We start from the raw sequence: 18,016 nt of genomic DNA on the forward strand, positions 1-18,016 counted from the left end.
CTGTCTTTATGTCATCTGTCTTAGCTTGTGAAAATCATAGGTACGATTGTTTTTAGGGGCCTTCTAGTGGTTGACTTTCTTAATTGTATAAAACATAATTGGAACTAATTTGGGATAATTGGATCTTCATATTTTTCAAACTTTTCAAAAGTATTAGGTGGCATATAGCTGAATGATGCAACATTACAAATTACTCGTAAAACAAGTGTGCAACTTAAAAAGAAAAGCAGATGAGCTTACATTTGCAGGTTAAAATGGCCGTATTTCACCTTCCAATTATCCCAAATTAGTTCCAATTGTGTTATAATATGCTTTACTGGTTTCAACGATCTTAATCTGATCGCAACACTTCAACTTGGCAAGAAAAGGGTTCAAAATAGATTATACAGAAAATTAAACGAAAAAACTCCTGTTTTTGTTCTACACTCACAGCCTCCACCAGCCAAAAATTTCAACGGTATCTTCCGCGGTTACAAGATCCAGTACAAACAGCTGACTGAGACCACGTACATGGAAAAGGTGGTGAAAAGCCAATCTGCCAGGCAGTCTGATCTGCAAGGTTTGACTATGTTTGCTTGGTATGAAATCGTGATGAGACTCAACAACAGGATGGGAGACGGACCTGCCAGTGCTCCAGCCACAGTATACGTCGGAGAAGCTAGTGAGTGGGTTATATCTGGCCTCTGTGACCATATTGCTCTCGTTTAGTTGTACATTTGTTTGTTTATGGTGTAAGGGGCGAGGGAATTGAACCAAATTTGGGTGTCATTGGTTTAAAACATTTCACAGATGTGGAATTATAATTTGAAAAAAAAATGTATTATTATTAATATGTTAATTCAAAAGAGACATGCGTCTTTCACCCAAAAAGTAAAATCTGGTGTACAGAATGCATGCAAAACATGCAGTAAGCATGTAGAAAGAGACACCGTCCTTTGGAACAGTCCTGGCCAGAACCCAATATTGTACACAATATCTTGCACAGGAAACATCTGAGGAAAGTCCCACTGAAATCTGACTGACTCAATGTGCATGGCTTGCAGGAATTTAGTGGTAACAGACTTCCATATGCAGCTGTATTGTAGCAAGCCCACTGGACAGGATTCTTGTAGGATAAACACTAAAAAATTATGTACAAAATGTGTTCTGTTGTAGTTCCCACTGCAGCACCAAGATCCGTCGCAGCCACCGTACTTGGACCAACTCAAATCAAAGTCACCTGGCAGCAACCACCAGAAGACACTCAGAACGGAGGATTTCAGGGCTGCAAAGTGTACTATGTGAAAGCCGGGGAACAGGGCGGTCAGGAGATGATGCGGTCGGTGACTTCCAGCACTGCCACGGAGTTGGTACTGGATAGGCTAGAGAGCTACACAACCTATGAAATCCAAGTGTTATGTTTCAATGCTGCTGGAGATGGTCCGAGGAGTGTGCCACCTCAGAGAGCTAGAACTGAACAGACTTGTAAGTACTCTCCTGATGATAAAATAAAAAATCCTTTCAAAAAAAAAGGGGATATTTCAGTTCTTTCAAAATTTACATTTAAAATTTGAAATAAGGTTACCCAATCTCAAACTGGTATTATCCTTCAGTGTCATTCTGACTGCATAGCTGCAGCCATTCTTGTCAATGATGTTCCATAGCTTGTGATGATGTCATTGTTTTCTATATTTATTTTCCATTCTTATGTTATTGCTACACGTTGTACAGTTAACAAATTCAGGATCAACAGTTCATTTAAAGAGGTTGAACATCAACAAGTACAATGAATGGTATTCTAATGGCTAAGTAATTGGAAAGTAATGTGAAAATACTTGACCCTTTGAGTGCAATAATTTTTCCCACCAAAAGTTTAGTGCAACATTTTGCCAATTCTTATCAATTTTTCGGTAATGTTTTTGACAATTTTGACTAAATGGACACCACATTTCATCAGCTACAGTTTTATATCAAATTTTGAAAAAAATCTGAAAAAAAATGTCCAGGGTATATTTTATAAAGGCAACAAAAGTTGTCTTTGACGCTAAAAGGGTTATCCTTGTTGTGCTGCATATCAGTTGCCGTAAACAGTTCTTACATTTCCAAGTAATTTGATAGTCACTTTCAATTCCATTGATTATTCACCTAGATCCGGAAGCCCCCGGCCCGCTGGTGTTCACCAAAATAACAATGAACGCAGCTAATGTCACTTGGACTGCTCCCATCAGACCCAATGGAGTCATAATGGGATATCAGATTGTGTACCAGCCAGCTGAACCAATAGAAGGTTAGTACACATTGCTCCCTCTTGAATGTGTTCTACTCTCTACTGTGTTGCCGTGTTGAATACTCGTCCGTATTCAAGCTTTTGTGCAGAAATATAGCTCACACGCAGACTGATATTTAGGTAGAAACATTATGTCTGGAGACATATCAGAATTTTTGGTCTTATAGCTGTTTCTCTTCATCCAAGCATGGCAAAATTTCCTCGAAGTCACGAAAGAAAATATTTGACAGGGAGGGAAGAGTATAACTTTAGTCATATGATATCTTTGCACACCATAAAAAGGTTTGTAGAAGTTTAGGACAAGTTTAGTATTAGCAATGTTAGATATTGTAATACCAGATAAGAAAAAGACATTAAAGGGAAAAAGTCAGCCATTTTTCATGAATTTTGTTTGATACAAGATGCTACTTATATTATTTGACATGTTGCAAGATAATGAATGGGTGACCATGCATATATTTGACCCCGGTTTTAGACACAATACATGAAACCATCGCAATCATGAATTAATGGTCATGACCATTAATTCATTTTCGCCATGGTTTCATTTAATTTGTCTGAAACCAGGGTCAAATATATGCGTGGTCACCCATCCATTCAGTAAATTTCAACAAAATTCATGAAAAATGGCGGACTTTGTACCTTAACTATAATAGTTCTAGTTGTAGATCTTGCAAGTACCTGATTTCCAATTGTCAAAAAAATATTGTCATGATATCCAGGGACCAGTAAAATCATCACAGTGGACAGTGAAAGCCCAGACAAGCAATTCCTGTGGGCCACAGAGCTTGCAGAAAGGAAGACCTACTCTTTCATGGTCATGGCTAAAACTCAGAAGGGCTATGGACCGGCCAGGAAGGGAAACGTCACTACAGGACCACAGCCAGGTGAGTGTACTCAAGTGTGGTGCCTGTGAAGTAAAATACTGCCCTCAGTGTTGATTTCTGGAGCTTCAAAAGAGGTGCAATACTGTGCAGAAGCATAGTTTTATGTAGAGATGTTTGTACAGTAAAGGTTTTAAACAGCAGTCCTCAATCTGCAGTTCTTGCGTCAATTACTGATATTGATTATTGTCATTTTCCTTCGAAACTTTTGTGAAGTCACTCAATTTATTTTAAGAAGGTAGTTGACACTTAGAGGTCAGTTTTTCCACTCTTTCGCATCTTATACATGATCTATGCACTCAAACTGATGTTTTGTTCTGTTGTGAGTTTACCTGAAGCCGTTTAACTGCCATTTCACATGTAAGTTTGATTACCCAAATTTTAGCTGACATAATTGTGAAGCCCAACCAAATATGATATTTTATCTCATAGACAAAATGGACAGATCATCCACCTCCTCAATATTTCCAATGTATCAATTTATTTTCTCTATTCCTTCACCTAGGAGCCCCCAGTGCACCCAGGTACCTGAAAATGAGAACCACCAACAGTGCTGTCATACTGTCATGGGCTCCACCAAATGACACAGGCAAATCTCCTCTCATACGCTATGTCATTGAGGGATACCCTATACAAGAGAGTGGATATGATGGTAAGTCTGAACATGTTTTTTGTCCTAGAATCAGACCTTTGATCATGTGTTTCTTTCCTCATTGTTAGGTGTCGTCTTATGAAGTATTGATTCTTTGTTGATGAGTACTCTAGTGTTTGGAGTTTTTCTTCTTTTGTTTTTATTCTGTTGACCCATTCTCAGTCATAATTGACAATACTGAAAGATTATTTTGCTGTATACAAGACTTTCTAGTCAACTGATATCACAGAAGAAAATCAGTGAAATTTTATCAAAGGGTAAAATTTATAGGGATTTTCTTGTTTATCAAGTCATTTTTCAATGGCAACACCATCAAACATGTTAAATGCAGTGAAAATTTGTAATTCTGCAAACCATGATTGTTAAACCAGACTAATAGAAGTTGTAAGAGAACTTTTAATTATTCTCTGTGGGTAAATGTTAACTTACTTTTTCCCACACTCCAGTTCCAAGTAGTTGGGTTGAAGTAGCCAGCGACGTTCCACCGACATCCACCTCATATTCGATCAGTTTCCGAAACCTACGGTCCAATCACAGGTATCGTTTCAGAGTGATGGCAGTGAACTCTCACAGTTACAGCTTACCAAGTATGGAAAGTCATGTCTCAGAAAAAGGTAAATGGAGCATTTTCAGTCATAATGTTGTATGGGAACTACAAAGGTTAGAATGTGTGACTGTAAATGGAGCATTTTCAGTCATAATGTTGTATGGGAACTACAAAGGTTAGAATGTGTGACTTATCTGGTTGGATCTGTAACTTGAGGCAGTAATATTCAAAAGTTGGAAGTGTCTTTGCACATGATGAGTGCAAGAGTTCCATCATAGAGGGCGCTGTTGATTATTCGCCTATGCCTGAGAGATATTTCATTCCACTTGATTGTGTGGCATGGCTGTGGAGTGCATTTCAACAGCTTAACTGTTTGAAGAAGAGATACTTGTTATGTTCACTTGGCAAAAATAGCAGGAATTCTGTGTAAGCCTACATTTAAAATACAAAACAAAACAAAAATGAATAATAAATATAAATAAATTGAAAAGGGTCAGCAAATTACTTAAGAATGTTGACTTGAGCTGCGTACAGCAAAAGTAATGTTGTTAGTACAAGGTAAATACATGTATGTATGATGGTTGAATACAAGACTACATATTGTTACTGTGATAAAAGGTCATCTTCTATCTGTAAAGTAACATGTCCCGTTCATTTCGTGTTTGATTTCAGTGACGTATCATGGAGCGATATATGATCAGTACTGGTTCTTGATCATGATTGGAGCCATAGGCTTTGTGCTAATCATCATGTTAATTCTCCTACTCTGTATGCTTGGCAGAAACAAACGATACAGAGGTAGGGGTCAAAGTTTTCCACGTCTCATTTCATTTTTTCTATTTTTAATGTATAACTACTTGCATTACATTCTAGAATGCTGAGAAATTCTCATCAAAAAATGCATTCAGTGGCTAGTACACAGTGCTCACTGTGCCCATTCTCGCTTGATGTGTTCCACAACATAAATTGTTATGGATTTTCCAGTTTATTTTGTCCAGATATCTAAAAAAAAAATAATTTACCTTGTTGGAAAAACTTCAATATTGTATAATTATATTGACCAACTGACATTATATGGTAGTCATAGTTTATCTCAAGTGACTTGACAAACATTTCTTTTTCTTTTTTTCCCCTTGTAAGGTAAAAGACGGAAACTTCATGGTGTAGATAATGCAACAGTGCAGGGAGATGACGGAGGGTTTGCAACTTTTGAATTGAACCATAGAAGTGTCAGGGAAAAGAGTACATACAGCAGGTAAATGCCGTGTATTATTGAAAAAAAAATTGTTTTATACATGGAGAGAATTGAATCAGTGCGTATCATCTGTAGTGTGTCGTGAGGAGAACACTGCCCTCTGGAGGGCATGTTGTGTTACACTGCAAAGAGTAATTTACTCATGAATGGACGCAAAGTTGATATATTAATTGTGGGCCTTTCTTTCGTAAGAGTGTTTTACTGAATGTTTGTGGGGCTACAAGAAGATATGTAACACAAGGGAGCACATATAAGGGGGACATACAATGAATCATCAATTGATAAATATTTTGTTTCAGTGTATAATTTTTGCATGATGTAAATCTTTACGTAGAGATAGAAATATTTCTGACATAAGACTATAGGACACTAAGTCTTTGTTCTGATAATGATAAAAGTTTCTGGAAATATTTACGCCTTCAGACAACCTCCTCGTCCAAGTCCTGCAAGCATAGCGTACTCAGATGAAGATCCAACAGCTAAGTATGATGATGCAGAGAGCAGTAGTTTAACTGAAAAACCTTCATCACTAGGAGACTCCACAGACTCAGGGGTAAGTATATGAATACATGATCTTCTTTTTAGTCCCGCGGACGAAGTCCGGCGGGGACTTATAGATTGGGTCCCGTCTGTGCGTCCGTCCGTCCGTCCGTCCGTCCGTCCGTCATCAACAGTTTCTCAGACACTGCTGAACGCATTTCGTTCAAACTTGGCACAAAAGCATAGCACTATGACCTACAGATGCACATCGATTTATTTTGTGATACGATCAAATTTGGCCGCGAGGCGGCCATTTTGTTGCAATTTTTCATGTCTTTTGACCATAACTCAGACATCCTTGAGCAGATTCTGTTCAAACTTGGCACAAAGGCATAACACTACGGCTTTCATATCCATGTCAAATAATTTTGCGATATGATTCAATATGGGCGCGAGGCGGCCATTTTGTTGCGATTTTTCATGTCTTTGGACCATAACTCAGACATCCTTGAACAGATTCTGTTCAAACTTCGCACAAAGGCATAACACTATTGCCTACATGTGCATGTCAAATAAGTTCACGATACGATCCAATATGGCCACGAGGCGGCCATTTTGTTTGCGATTTTTCGTGTCTTTGAACCATAACTCAAACATCCTCGAACCGATTTTGTTCAAACTAGGCACAAAGGCAAAACACTATGGCCTACATATGCATGTCAAATTATATTGCGATATGATCCGATATGGGCGTGAGGCGGTCATTTTGTTGCGATTTTTCATGTCTTTGGACCATAACTCAGACATCCTTGAACCGATTCTGTTCAAATTTGGCACAAAGCAAAACAGTATGCCCATCATATGAACACCGATTTATTTTGTGAAATGATCCAATATGGCTGACAGGCGGCCATTTTTTTGCAATTATTTCATGTCTTTGAACCGTAACTCAAACATCCTTGAACCGATTTTGTTCAAACTTGGCACAAATTCAAAGCACGTACTATGGCATGCATATGCATGTATCAATTAACCTTGTGATAGGATCCAATATGGCTGCAGAACTGCCATTTTGTTGGAATTTTGCATGTCTTTGAAGCGTAATTCAAAGGTCATTACACCCATTTTGTCCAAACTTGGCACAAAGATCAAGCACTATGGCATACAATATGTCAATTTACTTCGTGACATGTTCCAATATGGCTGCCAGATTGTCATTTTTTTTCGAATATCGCTGCCCGATGGTCATTTTTGGATTTTTTCATGTCTTTGAGGCTTAATCATATGCAAATATTCCGTAACCAATGTTGTTGAGACATGGTACAAAGATAAAGTACTAGGCATACATATGCATGTCTACTAATTTTGTGCTATGATCCATATGGTCAATAGATAGCCATTTGATTTCAATTTTGGTTTGATTTTTTATGTCTTTGAAACATAAACATAGGTCACTGTCTCTCGATGGACTGATTTTGTTCAAACGTGATACGAAGATAAAATACTATGGCTGCATTCTTGTGCACATTAATTTGTTTCATTATATGATTTGAAATGGCTGATGGCTGATTACAACAACATACCCGATCCCATAGCATTTCGAAAATTCCACCAAACCATGTGTATAGTATGTGCCGTCATGACACTAGAGGCAGTGAGGGCATCGTTATGTGTGATGTAATCAAAAGTTCCTTCAGTGGTCATTCCGGCAGAGATGAGTCATTTATTGAACGTTCCTTAGATTACTTTATTATGCAAGTCATAGGCCTGATGCACCCCTTGCATCAATGTCATTCCACAGCGACCTAGACCACAGCTACCTAGACACCAAAGATTATAACAAAATGGACAAGCGGGGACTGTGTCATCAACGATGACTTTTTCCTGATTATCTTGAAGCTTATGACATCATTGTGAACTCAAAAGTGTATTGAAAGTGTTGTACGTCTTCAAATCTAATTACTATGGCGAATATTCATGTATCTTTCAATGTGCACCTGATGTATGCAATGATTTAGGAGCATAGTATCGGTTGTTGCGTCTTGCCACTGTTTTACATCTCATTTGCATTGGTTTGCTCAACAGAAACAAATTGTGTACGCCATCAACGTAGTAAAGATTTCATATGTTCTGTAATCCCATCTCTTACTGCTAAAATCACCAAGTCAGTACTAAAATAATTCTTTGAAAATATTGCTGAAATTTTTCAGAAACTTTATACGAAATACGTAAATTAACAAGAGTTTGCAGTGATTGGGTACTTCCTTTAAGTTTCCTACAGCCTTACTAGTTCTTTTGAAAAGTTGCTTCTCAGATGTATTAATGATAAACATAAAAACAATATTTTATTTATGAAGTGTGATACTCAGTTTTGACAATCTTGATAATTTATATATACTCTGTGATATATTTGAGTGGGAGTCAAATGTTCTTTTTACTTCAGAATAAAATTAGTTATTGTTACATTTTGTCCAATTCATAGGCAAGTGACAGTGACGGTGAAAGTGACATGAAAGACCCTCATTCATTCGTCAATCACTATGTAAACGACCCCACGAGGCAGTCTTGGAAAAGGCAGAGGCCGGCCAAGGCGTACAGCTACACGGACAGCGAGCCGGATATCTATGCCTACGGAAATGGCGCTGTGGTCACCAATGGAATGCTGAACTTACAGCCGGGCTCCAGAGCTCCCCTTCCCGGCTTTTCGTCGTTTGTCTAGCGTTTTGCTGGCATTTCAACATTAAATAACAACTTCCAGAAACTTGGACAGTGCATAAGGACACACAAATCACGTTGGTAAAGATTGAACTTTACCCCTGATTTGACCCAAGATTATGGAACTCAATTCACCAATGCTCTGATGGGCCTTCTGAGGACAAAGTCAACAAGAATTTGAAGTCAAGATTTACATTCCTTGAAATGAAGACCCATGGGGCTATTTTACTTGTTTTTTTTTTTATATATATTTATAATGTGTAAATAGCTCACTTGTTGTTTATACAGAGATTTTGTATAGCAAGAAATTTTAACTTGAGAATGTTTTTGTGACTTTAACTGCTTTTGGTTAGATTTACTGGGTAAGTCTGAATAAGCATTGGCTGTATTTTTAATTTCTAGAAGTAGAATAGAAGATAGTGGCTCCAACTGAACTGGAAAACTGCCAGGAGTTTTAACACTGTGATACTGCAGAAAAAATACAGGGAATTTATTCAGGATTCATTCATTTTCTAAGTTTCTAACAATCGATTGTTTTAAGAGTCAGCTTTAACCCTCACATGCAATGGTTCAAAGGTCATTGCAGCCAAGTTTTTGAATTTGTTTGGAACTGCAAATGCAAATGCAAATTTACATACATATCAAAAGTCTCGCTTACAAAACAGCAATGCAGCTTGCTATAAACCGCTGCAAAATGTTGAGAAAAGTCAAAAATCACTTTCCTTTTTAGGTTTTTCATATTTGCGGGGCTAATACTGATAAAAGGTGGCTGTGTATTTGTTAGACAGGAAAGAAGGTTGAACACATTCATTACACAGTCAAACCTGTCACCATCGCAGTTTTGCCAAAAGTCATTGTTGTCAATTTGAGTGTGGACCTGTTTACCAGGGGATGGGGGTGAAAAGGTTGAGAGGTAAATGGCAATCTCCTTGAATATCAGTATCCTTTGACCCTGCCATCCCCCATATCCCTGTTTGGAGGTCCAACGGTGCCTTAGGAAACAATAGGACTGTACTAAAATTTAGTGGTGAAAGGGTTTAAGACCTCCCTGCATAACACTGTTTTCCAGGAGGGAAGTGAAATGGTATGTCTCTCTCCCTTTCTAACATGTTTTGTCCATCTGTAAAACATGAGGTGCATAATTTATATTGTTAGTGCAATGGGTTTTCAAGGTGTATGAGACATGACTGAAAATACAAATTGTTTATTTTTCATCTCAACGCTGGTCTACAGTGAGTGAGCTCAGAACATTATTCTAAATAGTACAAAACTGTATCCAGCTTATCGAAAAGTGATAAGGTAGCCAACATTCTTAGAACAGTGTGAGTAAGGACTAGCTGATATGTTTAGATTGTATAGTGCTGATTGGATCATTTATCACAATACTTTCAGAAGCTATTCATATTTTTGGAAAAGAACATAATGCATATTCAGACTGTGTTTCATATCAAATGGTTTTTTGTCTGTGAGATCTTCCTCATATCAGATCAGAAGTTCTGTATTTTTGCATCCATACACCAGAATTTATCCTCAATTGTATCATCCACCTTGGAACAGACTGGCAGTTACATATTTGTGTCCTTCTGACATTCAATGAACTACGACTTTTTGTTTTTATGAACACAAATTTCCCTTCAAATTGCCATCTTTCATTACTTATTTCAAGCAACAGTTCCTGAGTCTTGCATTTTCCTTTTTTAAGCATTTAAACCTTTAAACATCTCAATAGAAGAAATTGTGAAGAAGTTTTGGAAATCTTGAAAAGAAACATTACACAGATATTATATATCCATTTTGTGGTAGTCACCAGACTTTTTGCTGTACTATATTGACTTCCAACTCTGCTGTCCTTACTGTCCATTATCTGATTATCATCCAGTTTATTCATACATGTTAGTATCAGGGTACAAATTTCTGGAGGAAAGATATTCAGACTCTCAAATTTTTACAGTTCTTTTCTTGTCTACCAATTTTATATTCCCCATAAAGTTAACACAGGGTCGGCAGCAATGATTAATTTCAAATATCAGTGAATGTTGGGTAATTTGTGTCTCTAGTTCTAAACCTTGCACAGTGAAGCCTGATTTTCATCGTTGATTTTGTAAGAGAATGGTTGAAAGTTCCATTGAGGAAAGTTTGAGCAAAAGTTTGAGTCTTTCTCTTTCCAGGTGCATACTACCTTAAAGCATGTTGGCCGTGTTCCTTGATGTCATCACGCCATATCATGCTATACATACTGATGTGCCATTTGCATGACCCCTGTGTGTGTGTTCCCCAAAGATTTTCATTCAGTATATGAAATTTTCCCAGTTTATTCAGTTTGAATTGCAGCATGTTGGATTGTTGCAGATTTGCAATCGAATGACTTGGCTAAGGGGTTTTACGTATACTGAACAAGTTCATTTCATTTGCATGTTATATCTTGGACAGATTCTCAAAAAAGCATTATTTATTTCGGAGTCGTCTTTGTCAAAGGCGCAGAATGATACACACATATCATGACATTATTTCAGTGTATGTTCATTCATTGGTTTAGGGAGTCTCTTCAAGGCATAGTTGTATGCCGATCTTTTTGTATTTCGAAAAACAGTATTACAAAGTAACCAAGAAGAGTAACCTTTCTAAATATTTGTATGAGGGATATATAAAACATTGTTTCCCAATATCAAACCCTCTGTTTTAAGGGGCCTTGAATCATTTGTAAGACGCTAAATGAGGGCTCTTATATTTCATCAATTTTCTCTAATCCAGATATACCTAACAAACATGGCTACCCACATATCTGTTGCAGTGGAAGGATTATAAATATCATTCAAAGTGTGTAATGCCATTTACATTTGAGAATATTTCTTTCAGTGAACTCCCTAGGTTTAGTGTTTAAAAGCAGACTCCCTAGGTTTAGCATTTCTTTTGAATATCACAAGCAGTATTTGCAGTTTTTACAGTACAATGACAGCAGCCAAAAAAAAAATACTTTTGTATAAAATGGGAGAGCTGCTGAATTTTATACATTTAAGCCTTCAGCACTACCAGAATATTTTCAATAAAAACAACCTTTTTCATAAAGAAAATTGTTTCATTGTATAATTGTGGATTGCTTCATGTTCAAGTTGGTGAATTACTGAGATTAATGTGTGTGTGTGTGCTAATGTGTGTGTGTGCGTGTGTCTGTGTGTTGTGTGTTCAAGTTCTTCAAACAAATCCTGAAGTAAACAATGGCATGATAAAAACAACAGGAATGAAAGTGTCAAGCATATGAAAATAACTCTGAATAATTTCAGTGGAATTCAAATGTTTGCAATCAATGAAAATATACCATTAATGTAGAAAGTGCCTTGGGGACAGATAATCGGACTCTCACTTTAACAATATTCTTTTGTTCTATCACTTGTGGGGGCTCATTTTGAAGGTTACGGAGTAAATAAAGTTGCCACTGGCTTAGTTTTGTGAAATGTGTGAATTTATTTTCTGCCATACAGTCAACACAGGGATGGTAACCATTTTGAATTTATATAAAAATATCGGTAAATATTGGATAATTTTTTTTCTAGTACCAAAATTTGCACAGTGATTCCCGGGTGTTTAATCTTGATTTTGAAAGAAAATGGTTTAAAGTTTCCTCGAGGAAAGTTTGAGCAAAAGTTTAAACATTTAATTTCCAGGCATGAAGTGCCTTATAATAATGCATTAGTCAATAGACAAGGAGTTATTCAGGTAGTCACAAAGGTAAATCACTGGCTTCACACCAAGTGCTTGGTAGATCTAATACCTGCACTTGTACTCCAGATAAAGTGTTCGAAAATTGCACCATAAGATATCTGGCAAACAAAGATTTGTCAAATTAATTTTACAAAAAAATGTACAGTAGGGAGGCATGCAGGTGCATCATGGCAGGTACTATGCATTGGAATTCACAAGCAGGGCGCCCTCTAACATCGAAAGATACACATGTTCTTGGAGCATTGGAATTTCAGGGCATTTCTTTCCAACAAAATTCCTGAAAAATGGATAAGACAACCACAAATCATAATATCATCGCACCAGTATAAAGTCTTTTTTGTTCTTGAAAGATTTTTGCTACATTGAGAGCCAATCATTATGTCGGAACATGCTGACAGTGCAATATTTGACTTCAAAAATTGCTAGGAAGTCCTGAATTATAGTGATCATGAGTTCCTACCAAGCCTATTCAAATAGTCTATTTGGCCAGAATTTAATTTCACTGACCATGCATACAGAAACTGTGGTCTATCCTCATCTAAATAGTATCCACACATAATGAATGTGTGAACAAAGGAAAAAAAAATCAAACTTCCCTTTTCTTGGGAAATGCAGGACACGGGCAAAACTCTGTATTAGTCACAAAAGCACATTACCTGTTCTAGAGTCATAAAAATATAACCAGCCTCAGACACTTGCAGCTAATGTTACGGTATTGCTGAGTACGACACAGGAGAGGTAGGACTTGGGGACAGTGTCAAATAAAAAAGCAAACAATACGAACTGCTTCAATATCTGCACTCAGATGAACATTTATTTAAAAAAGAAAGAAAATGAAAAGTAGCACACTTTGCGTAAAGAAATATACTTCTCTGGAGCTGAGACTATGTACAATGAAAGGACATTACTATGGTAACATAGCAAATATTATCTTTATATGGTGTTTCAGTAGACATTTCAAATTGACATGACATTGACCTTTGTGCATGTGAGATGACATTTGACCTTGTGTGCAGGTGTACATTAATCAGTCTGGCATACTTGAAAGGCAATATTCACTTTTCCCTACCTCCATTAGACAATCACACCATACACGTGTCATGACATAGGTTTCACTTGCAAAAATTTCATTTTCAAATATTTCTTTTTCATGGGACAAGTACAAAACTGTTCACAGAAAGCCGTAAATGATTGGGTTTCACTTCTGGCACAAATCTTATGATGGCCCAGCATAGAGAAACCAGTCAGAATGGAACTTTACAGTTACATATCACCAAATGGGTAGAAACATGCAGTCACAGGAAATTGTCTTATCATTTACTATCTGACTATTATAATTGTGAGTAAAAAATAATAACCAGTTACAGTGAGTACACTTTAGATCCTTAATCTCATTTCTTAAAACTGCAGTGTCTTAAAAAATATTTGAGAAAGCTAAGCTGTAATTCTGTGATTCTCTGAAGAAATTCTTTGATGCAGTCCTCATCATCTATTTCAATGTATTTTTTTTTCAATGTTTAGCAGATCACGATATTGCTGTATGTTGTGAATAATTCTGCAGGGCCTGGGACAGCACCCTCATCTTCATAATTTTTTAAATAACCTTTGTTTTGCATACAAGGTGCTTTCTTTTCAACTTTCATTAGCGCACCCAATATTCCGCAGATTACTGATGAACTTTAGCACACATGGTTATAGATTTAAATATGTCTTTTCCATTTTTAAAATACCTGCAAAATGATATCTCTTTTACGTAGCAGGGTTTTGATTTTTTTACATATTTTGTACTGAACAAGAGATGTTATATGCAATAAAATACAACTTCTTTGAGTGCAGAGTTCTAGCTTGAAGGGAGTAAAATAAAAGAGTTAAAAAACATACATTTAGCCTTTCTTTTCTGATAATGATCATTATTGCTTGCTCCACAAAAGGACATGCACTACTGATTCCAAACTCAGACCTTGCTGTAAATTGTAATGTAGGAAATTGTAATTCATTCAGAAATAAAAGACTAAAATAAATATGGGAAAAATAACTGTACAAATGAGAATACAAATAAAAAAATTCAGCTTTGAGGATTATTATTTACATCTGTAATCCACAGCATTGCAGCCTGTTCTACAATCCTTTTTTTATGTACAAGTTCCAGTAATAACGGAAAGTATTATCACGGAAGCAAAATATGACTCGAATATTTGTCAATTATATTTTGCATGACTGTATAACCAGGGCTGTGGAGAATTCTGAAAGATTCATCTAAAGTCTTGTAAAATACAATCATGACATGACTGACACATGTGAGTACTCATCACTAGGCAGATATCTACAGTATTCTAGGCGATGAAAATTTCCAGTGATTCACCCTCTTTTTTCCGTAGTTTCCAAGCAAGCCATTTAGTTGACTTCAAGAGCTTGGAACCACCTCACTTAGCAAACATCGGCAATACAACACAAATGATGTTGAATGCCAAAGCCTGTGATAATGTGACCAGAGATAGCACTGCCATGCTTTGAGTTCAAGTTTATGGTGGCATAGTAGGTGCCTGGATAGCACATAGCCTCAGAGAGTCAGTTTTTTCTTTAATGCTGACAGCGAGTTATAAAATAAATATTTCTGTAGTACATAGGTCTAAGTGAAGTCACACAAATCGCAGTTTCTGTCTTGTTGTTAGACTTGCTCACTTTTCTTAAATAAGTAATCAATGGTTTTTTAATACTCCAGAATGAAAAGGATGCATGGTGTTCTACAGAATCACTACGCCCATGAAATCATGTGATGGCGATACAAACAGACCCATGTGTACCATCTAACCCATATAGACATACATGTATTGCTATGCGCGTATGTGCACATGGCTCTGTTTGTACCATGGCTCATTCCAATTCCCTGTTTACTAGTAAACTATTGACAGAAATGTTCCTGGGTATGGAAGCTTTGTATCCATGATATTACCGTAGATATTTTTGGACAAATGGAAACTTTGCACAAATCCTGTAAATATATGCAATAGATATTTCATTCTTATTGTAAATTGTATGATCTCACAGACACTATCAATAGAGTGGCTGTATAAATATAAAAAATATGACAATCCTTCAATAATGGAGATAAGTATTAGCATATTATTTGCATACATTTTCCAAGCCACACTACTGGAACAGCAATTTCTCTCTCGCGAATAGGGCAAATCCATTCATAGTCTTGCCGGTGTCATGACGGAGTCTGTAGTATCTTCATATCATGGGAAGACAGACCTTTCCCGCAAACAGTTCGGATATGATGGTGAAGAATATGGACATTACAAAAAGTACATAGGAAGATCCAACTTGAACGTTGCTGGGGAGTTTGTACGGCTGACCGCCTATCTCATCCATGTAGAAACCAATGGGGAATATGAGAGCAGCCAGACAGAAAAGCACCACTGGAAGAAACAGCATTGATGATGATGTCAAAAACTTGTATTCACAGTAATTTCACTCATATACCAAAGTACATTATTAGTTTTATCAAGTTTTTCCCTCTCTCTCTCTGTTCCACATGCATACCCTGGAAATTAAAAAGTACTAAAAATGTTAAAAGCTGCTACAAAACAGTACACATGTCTGGTGTCATACCTGTACAGATAACATGAATACAGATGTGGATACGCAGACATTATAAGTCACATATTGGTCTACATCTCAAAAGTATTACTTTACATTTGTAGCTAAAAATGGTGCCATAAAGGTCTACAGCAACCCAGATGCAAGGTGTCATGCACAGCTCTACAGATACACAAGTACATTAGGTGTCAGAGTAGTCTACAAATATGCTGACACAATGCATAACATAAGCATTTTGAAGTGACGACTTACTCCCAGTGAAGGCAATCCACCTAGCGTATTTCAGAACTATTGGTTTCCAGTGTGACACAATCAGCAGTATCCAGGTGACCGTCAGACATATTATTCCTAGCAGTATGAAGAGCAGTGTCGTCATCCACTCAGCTGACAGATTGGGTCCTGTACAAACTGGTTCACGTCCATGAATAGTCTGGCACTGCCATGTCAGTCCTATCCGCACTTCTGGTATTAAATTGGAAATAGACCAGCAGACATAATTTCAAATTTTATCCTTTTTTAAGGCCAATTTAAAATTACGCTTAATCCTTGGATGACATGTGGTAGTGCCTTCCATACAGATAACTTGTAGTAGCCTGTTGTATTCAGTTATACAAATCATTTCAGTTTGTTGATAGATTTTTTTATAGATCATAACGATGGTTTAGTTGGAGGGAGCCATACACAATTCTGCAACACTCTCCACCGCACTCTTTGTGAGTGTGTGCGTGTGTGTGTGTGTGTGTATGGACACAGGCACTAGACACGTCGCTTCGTGATTGGTACTGATTCACAGTAAACGGAGTTACTGTGAATCAGTACCGATCGCGAAGCGACTTGTCTAGTGCCTGTGTATATGTGTTATCAGGCATTTACATTTATACATACATATTATGAATGTATGTATTGATATGTATTGATGTATGTGTGTGCGCGAATTATTTTTATCATTACCAATTTCATTATGATTGTCATTAACAGCATTACAGACATCAAAGTCCAAAAGTACATTCTGGACTATTAGATATTTAATAGGATTAAAGATGCCCTTAAAAATAATGAAGCCTAGTGATTCAATTTCACAACAATTGACATTTGCTTATTACAGTAATTCACACTTTCACGTGCAAAGAGACACGGTTCCTCCAAAAATGACACTGCGGAGGAAAAAAATAAATAAGCAGTGGAGAGCTGTCACCGGATTGTTGACACACTGACACTGATAACGTACCTGCGACATCTGTGATAATCCATTCTGGATTGGCTAAACTTGCGATGGCGAAGATATCGGCAGCAAAAAATAGGCAGCCTGAAATCAACGTTAGTTTATCCATGGCCCTTTGAATGAAAACAATAGCAATCAAAGTCCTCTATCTACACTGTAAACTCGCCATGGGTTTGTGTTTCGTAACTTCACTTTTAGACAGGCTTCCGAGTAAGATTTTATGTAACTTTCCCCCCCTCAGACTGCGAAGTTCGTCAAAACCGCAGCTGTTTCACTTCGTTGCCAGCATTGAACAAAGCTTCGTGCAAGACTACACAAGAATCTGTCTGAATATCGTTGGATCTCCCTCAAAATCGCCGTTGGTGAACAATTATGGTGTATACGTTCGCACCTGATCGTCGGTAGATTGTCAAGCTTGAGCTCGCTCTCGGTTAGGAGTTTCTCAGTTTCTCATACGACTTCCGCCATGTTTGTTGAATCAGCTGTAGTGGGCCTTTTGGAACGGACTACTCAGTTTTAAGATTTTGCTGAACTGCTTTCTCTTTCCCCGTAGTTTCATGCAATAAAAAGCATATTGTTTGGTGATTTCTAACGTATGTGTCCACAAATACCAGATTTATGGGCTCATGATACAAGTATATGAGTATCCAACAGGCCACGCGGTGTCACTTT

The 18,016-nt window shown here is 37.2% G+C and overlaps 2 protein-coding genes across 4 annotated transcripts in view; one reads left to right on the forward strand and one right to left on the reverse strand.

Annotated features, from left to right (window-relative positions):
- The window catches only part of LOC139151297 (protein sidekick-2-like), a 52,632-nt gene extending 40,762 nt beyond the window's left edge, over window positions 1-11,870 (forward strand). For both annotated transcript variants that reach the window (XM_070723980.1, XM_070723979.1), the window contains 10 exons: window positions 433-661; window positions 1,156-1,464; window positions 2,129-2,266; window positions 2,989-3,153; window positions 3,656-3,802; window positions 4,249-4,416; window positions 5,022-5,147; window positions 5,490-5,604; window positions 6,028-6,157; window positions 8,567-11,870. In XM_070723980.1, the coding sequence (XP_070580081.1) occupies window positions 433-661; window positions 1,156-1,464; window positions 2,129-2,266; window positions 2,989-3,153; window positions 3,656-3,802; window positions 4,249-4,416; window positions 5,022-5,147; window positions 5,490-5,604; window positions 6,028-6,157; window positions 8,567-8,803 (1,764 nt within the window). In that variant the 3' untranslated portion in view covers window positions 8,804-11,870. The remainder of the gene's footprint in view (window positions 1-432; window positions 662-1,155; window positions 1,465-2,128; window positions 2,267-2,988; window positions 3,154-3,655; window positions 3,803-4,248; window positions 4,417-5,021; window positions 5,148-5,489; window positions 5,605-6,027; window positions 6,158-8,566) is intronic.
- Window positions 11,871-13,303: 1,433 nt separating this feature from the next.
- LOC139151303 (uncharacterized protein C16orf52 homolog A-like) lies at window positions 13,304-18,016 on the reverse strand. Of its 2 annotated transcripts, XM_070723985.1 has the most exons (4): window positions 17,736-18,016; window positions 17,351-17,457; window positions 16,375-16,584; window positions 13,304-15,941 (listed from the first exon to the last, which is right to left on the reverse strand). In XM_070723985.1, exons 2-4 carry the CDS (start codon window positions 17,451-17,453, stop codon window positions 15,754-15,756), a joined length of 501 nt encoding a protein of 166 aa, XP_070580086.1. In that variant the 5' UTR covers window positions 17,454-17,457; window positions 17,736-18,016; the 3' UTR covers window positions 13,304-15,753. The 2 variants fall into 2 exon arrangements, with proteins under 2 accessions (XP_070580086.1, XP_070580087.1); XM_070723986.1 differs by having other exon boundaries at window positions 16,375-16,581; window positions 17,351-17,833.

The sequence above is a fragment of the Ptychodera flava genome, chromosome 15, assembly GCF_041260155.1.
Source record: "Ptychodera flava strain L36383 chromosome 15, AS_Pfla_20210202, whole genome shotgun sequence".
In the NCBI taxonomy this organism is placed as follows: Eukaryota; Metazoa; Hemichordata; class Enteropneusta; family Ptychoderidae; genus Ptychodera; species Ptychodera flava.

What these genes read in the sequence shown, in the direction of transcription:
- LOC139151303 (XM_070723985.1), bottom strand. Translation starts at nt 17,453, where the DNA reads ATGGATAAACTAACGTTGATTTCAGGCTGCCTATTTTTTGCTGCCGAT. An exon ending in GATTATCACAGATGTCGCAG is followed by an intron (nt 16,585 to 17,350) that starts GTACGTTATCAG and finishes ATTTAATACCAG; the next exon opens with AAGTGCGGATAGGACTGACA. An exon ending in GTGGATTGCCTTCACTGGGA is followed by an intron (nt 15,942 to 16,374) that starts GTAAGTCGTCAC and finishes TGTTTCTTCCAG; the next exon opens with TGGTGCTTTTCTGTCTGGCT.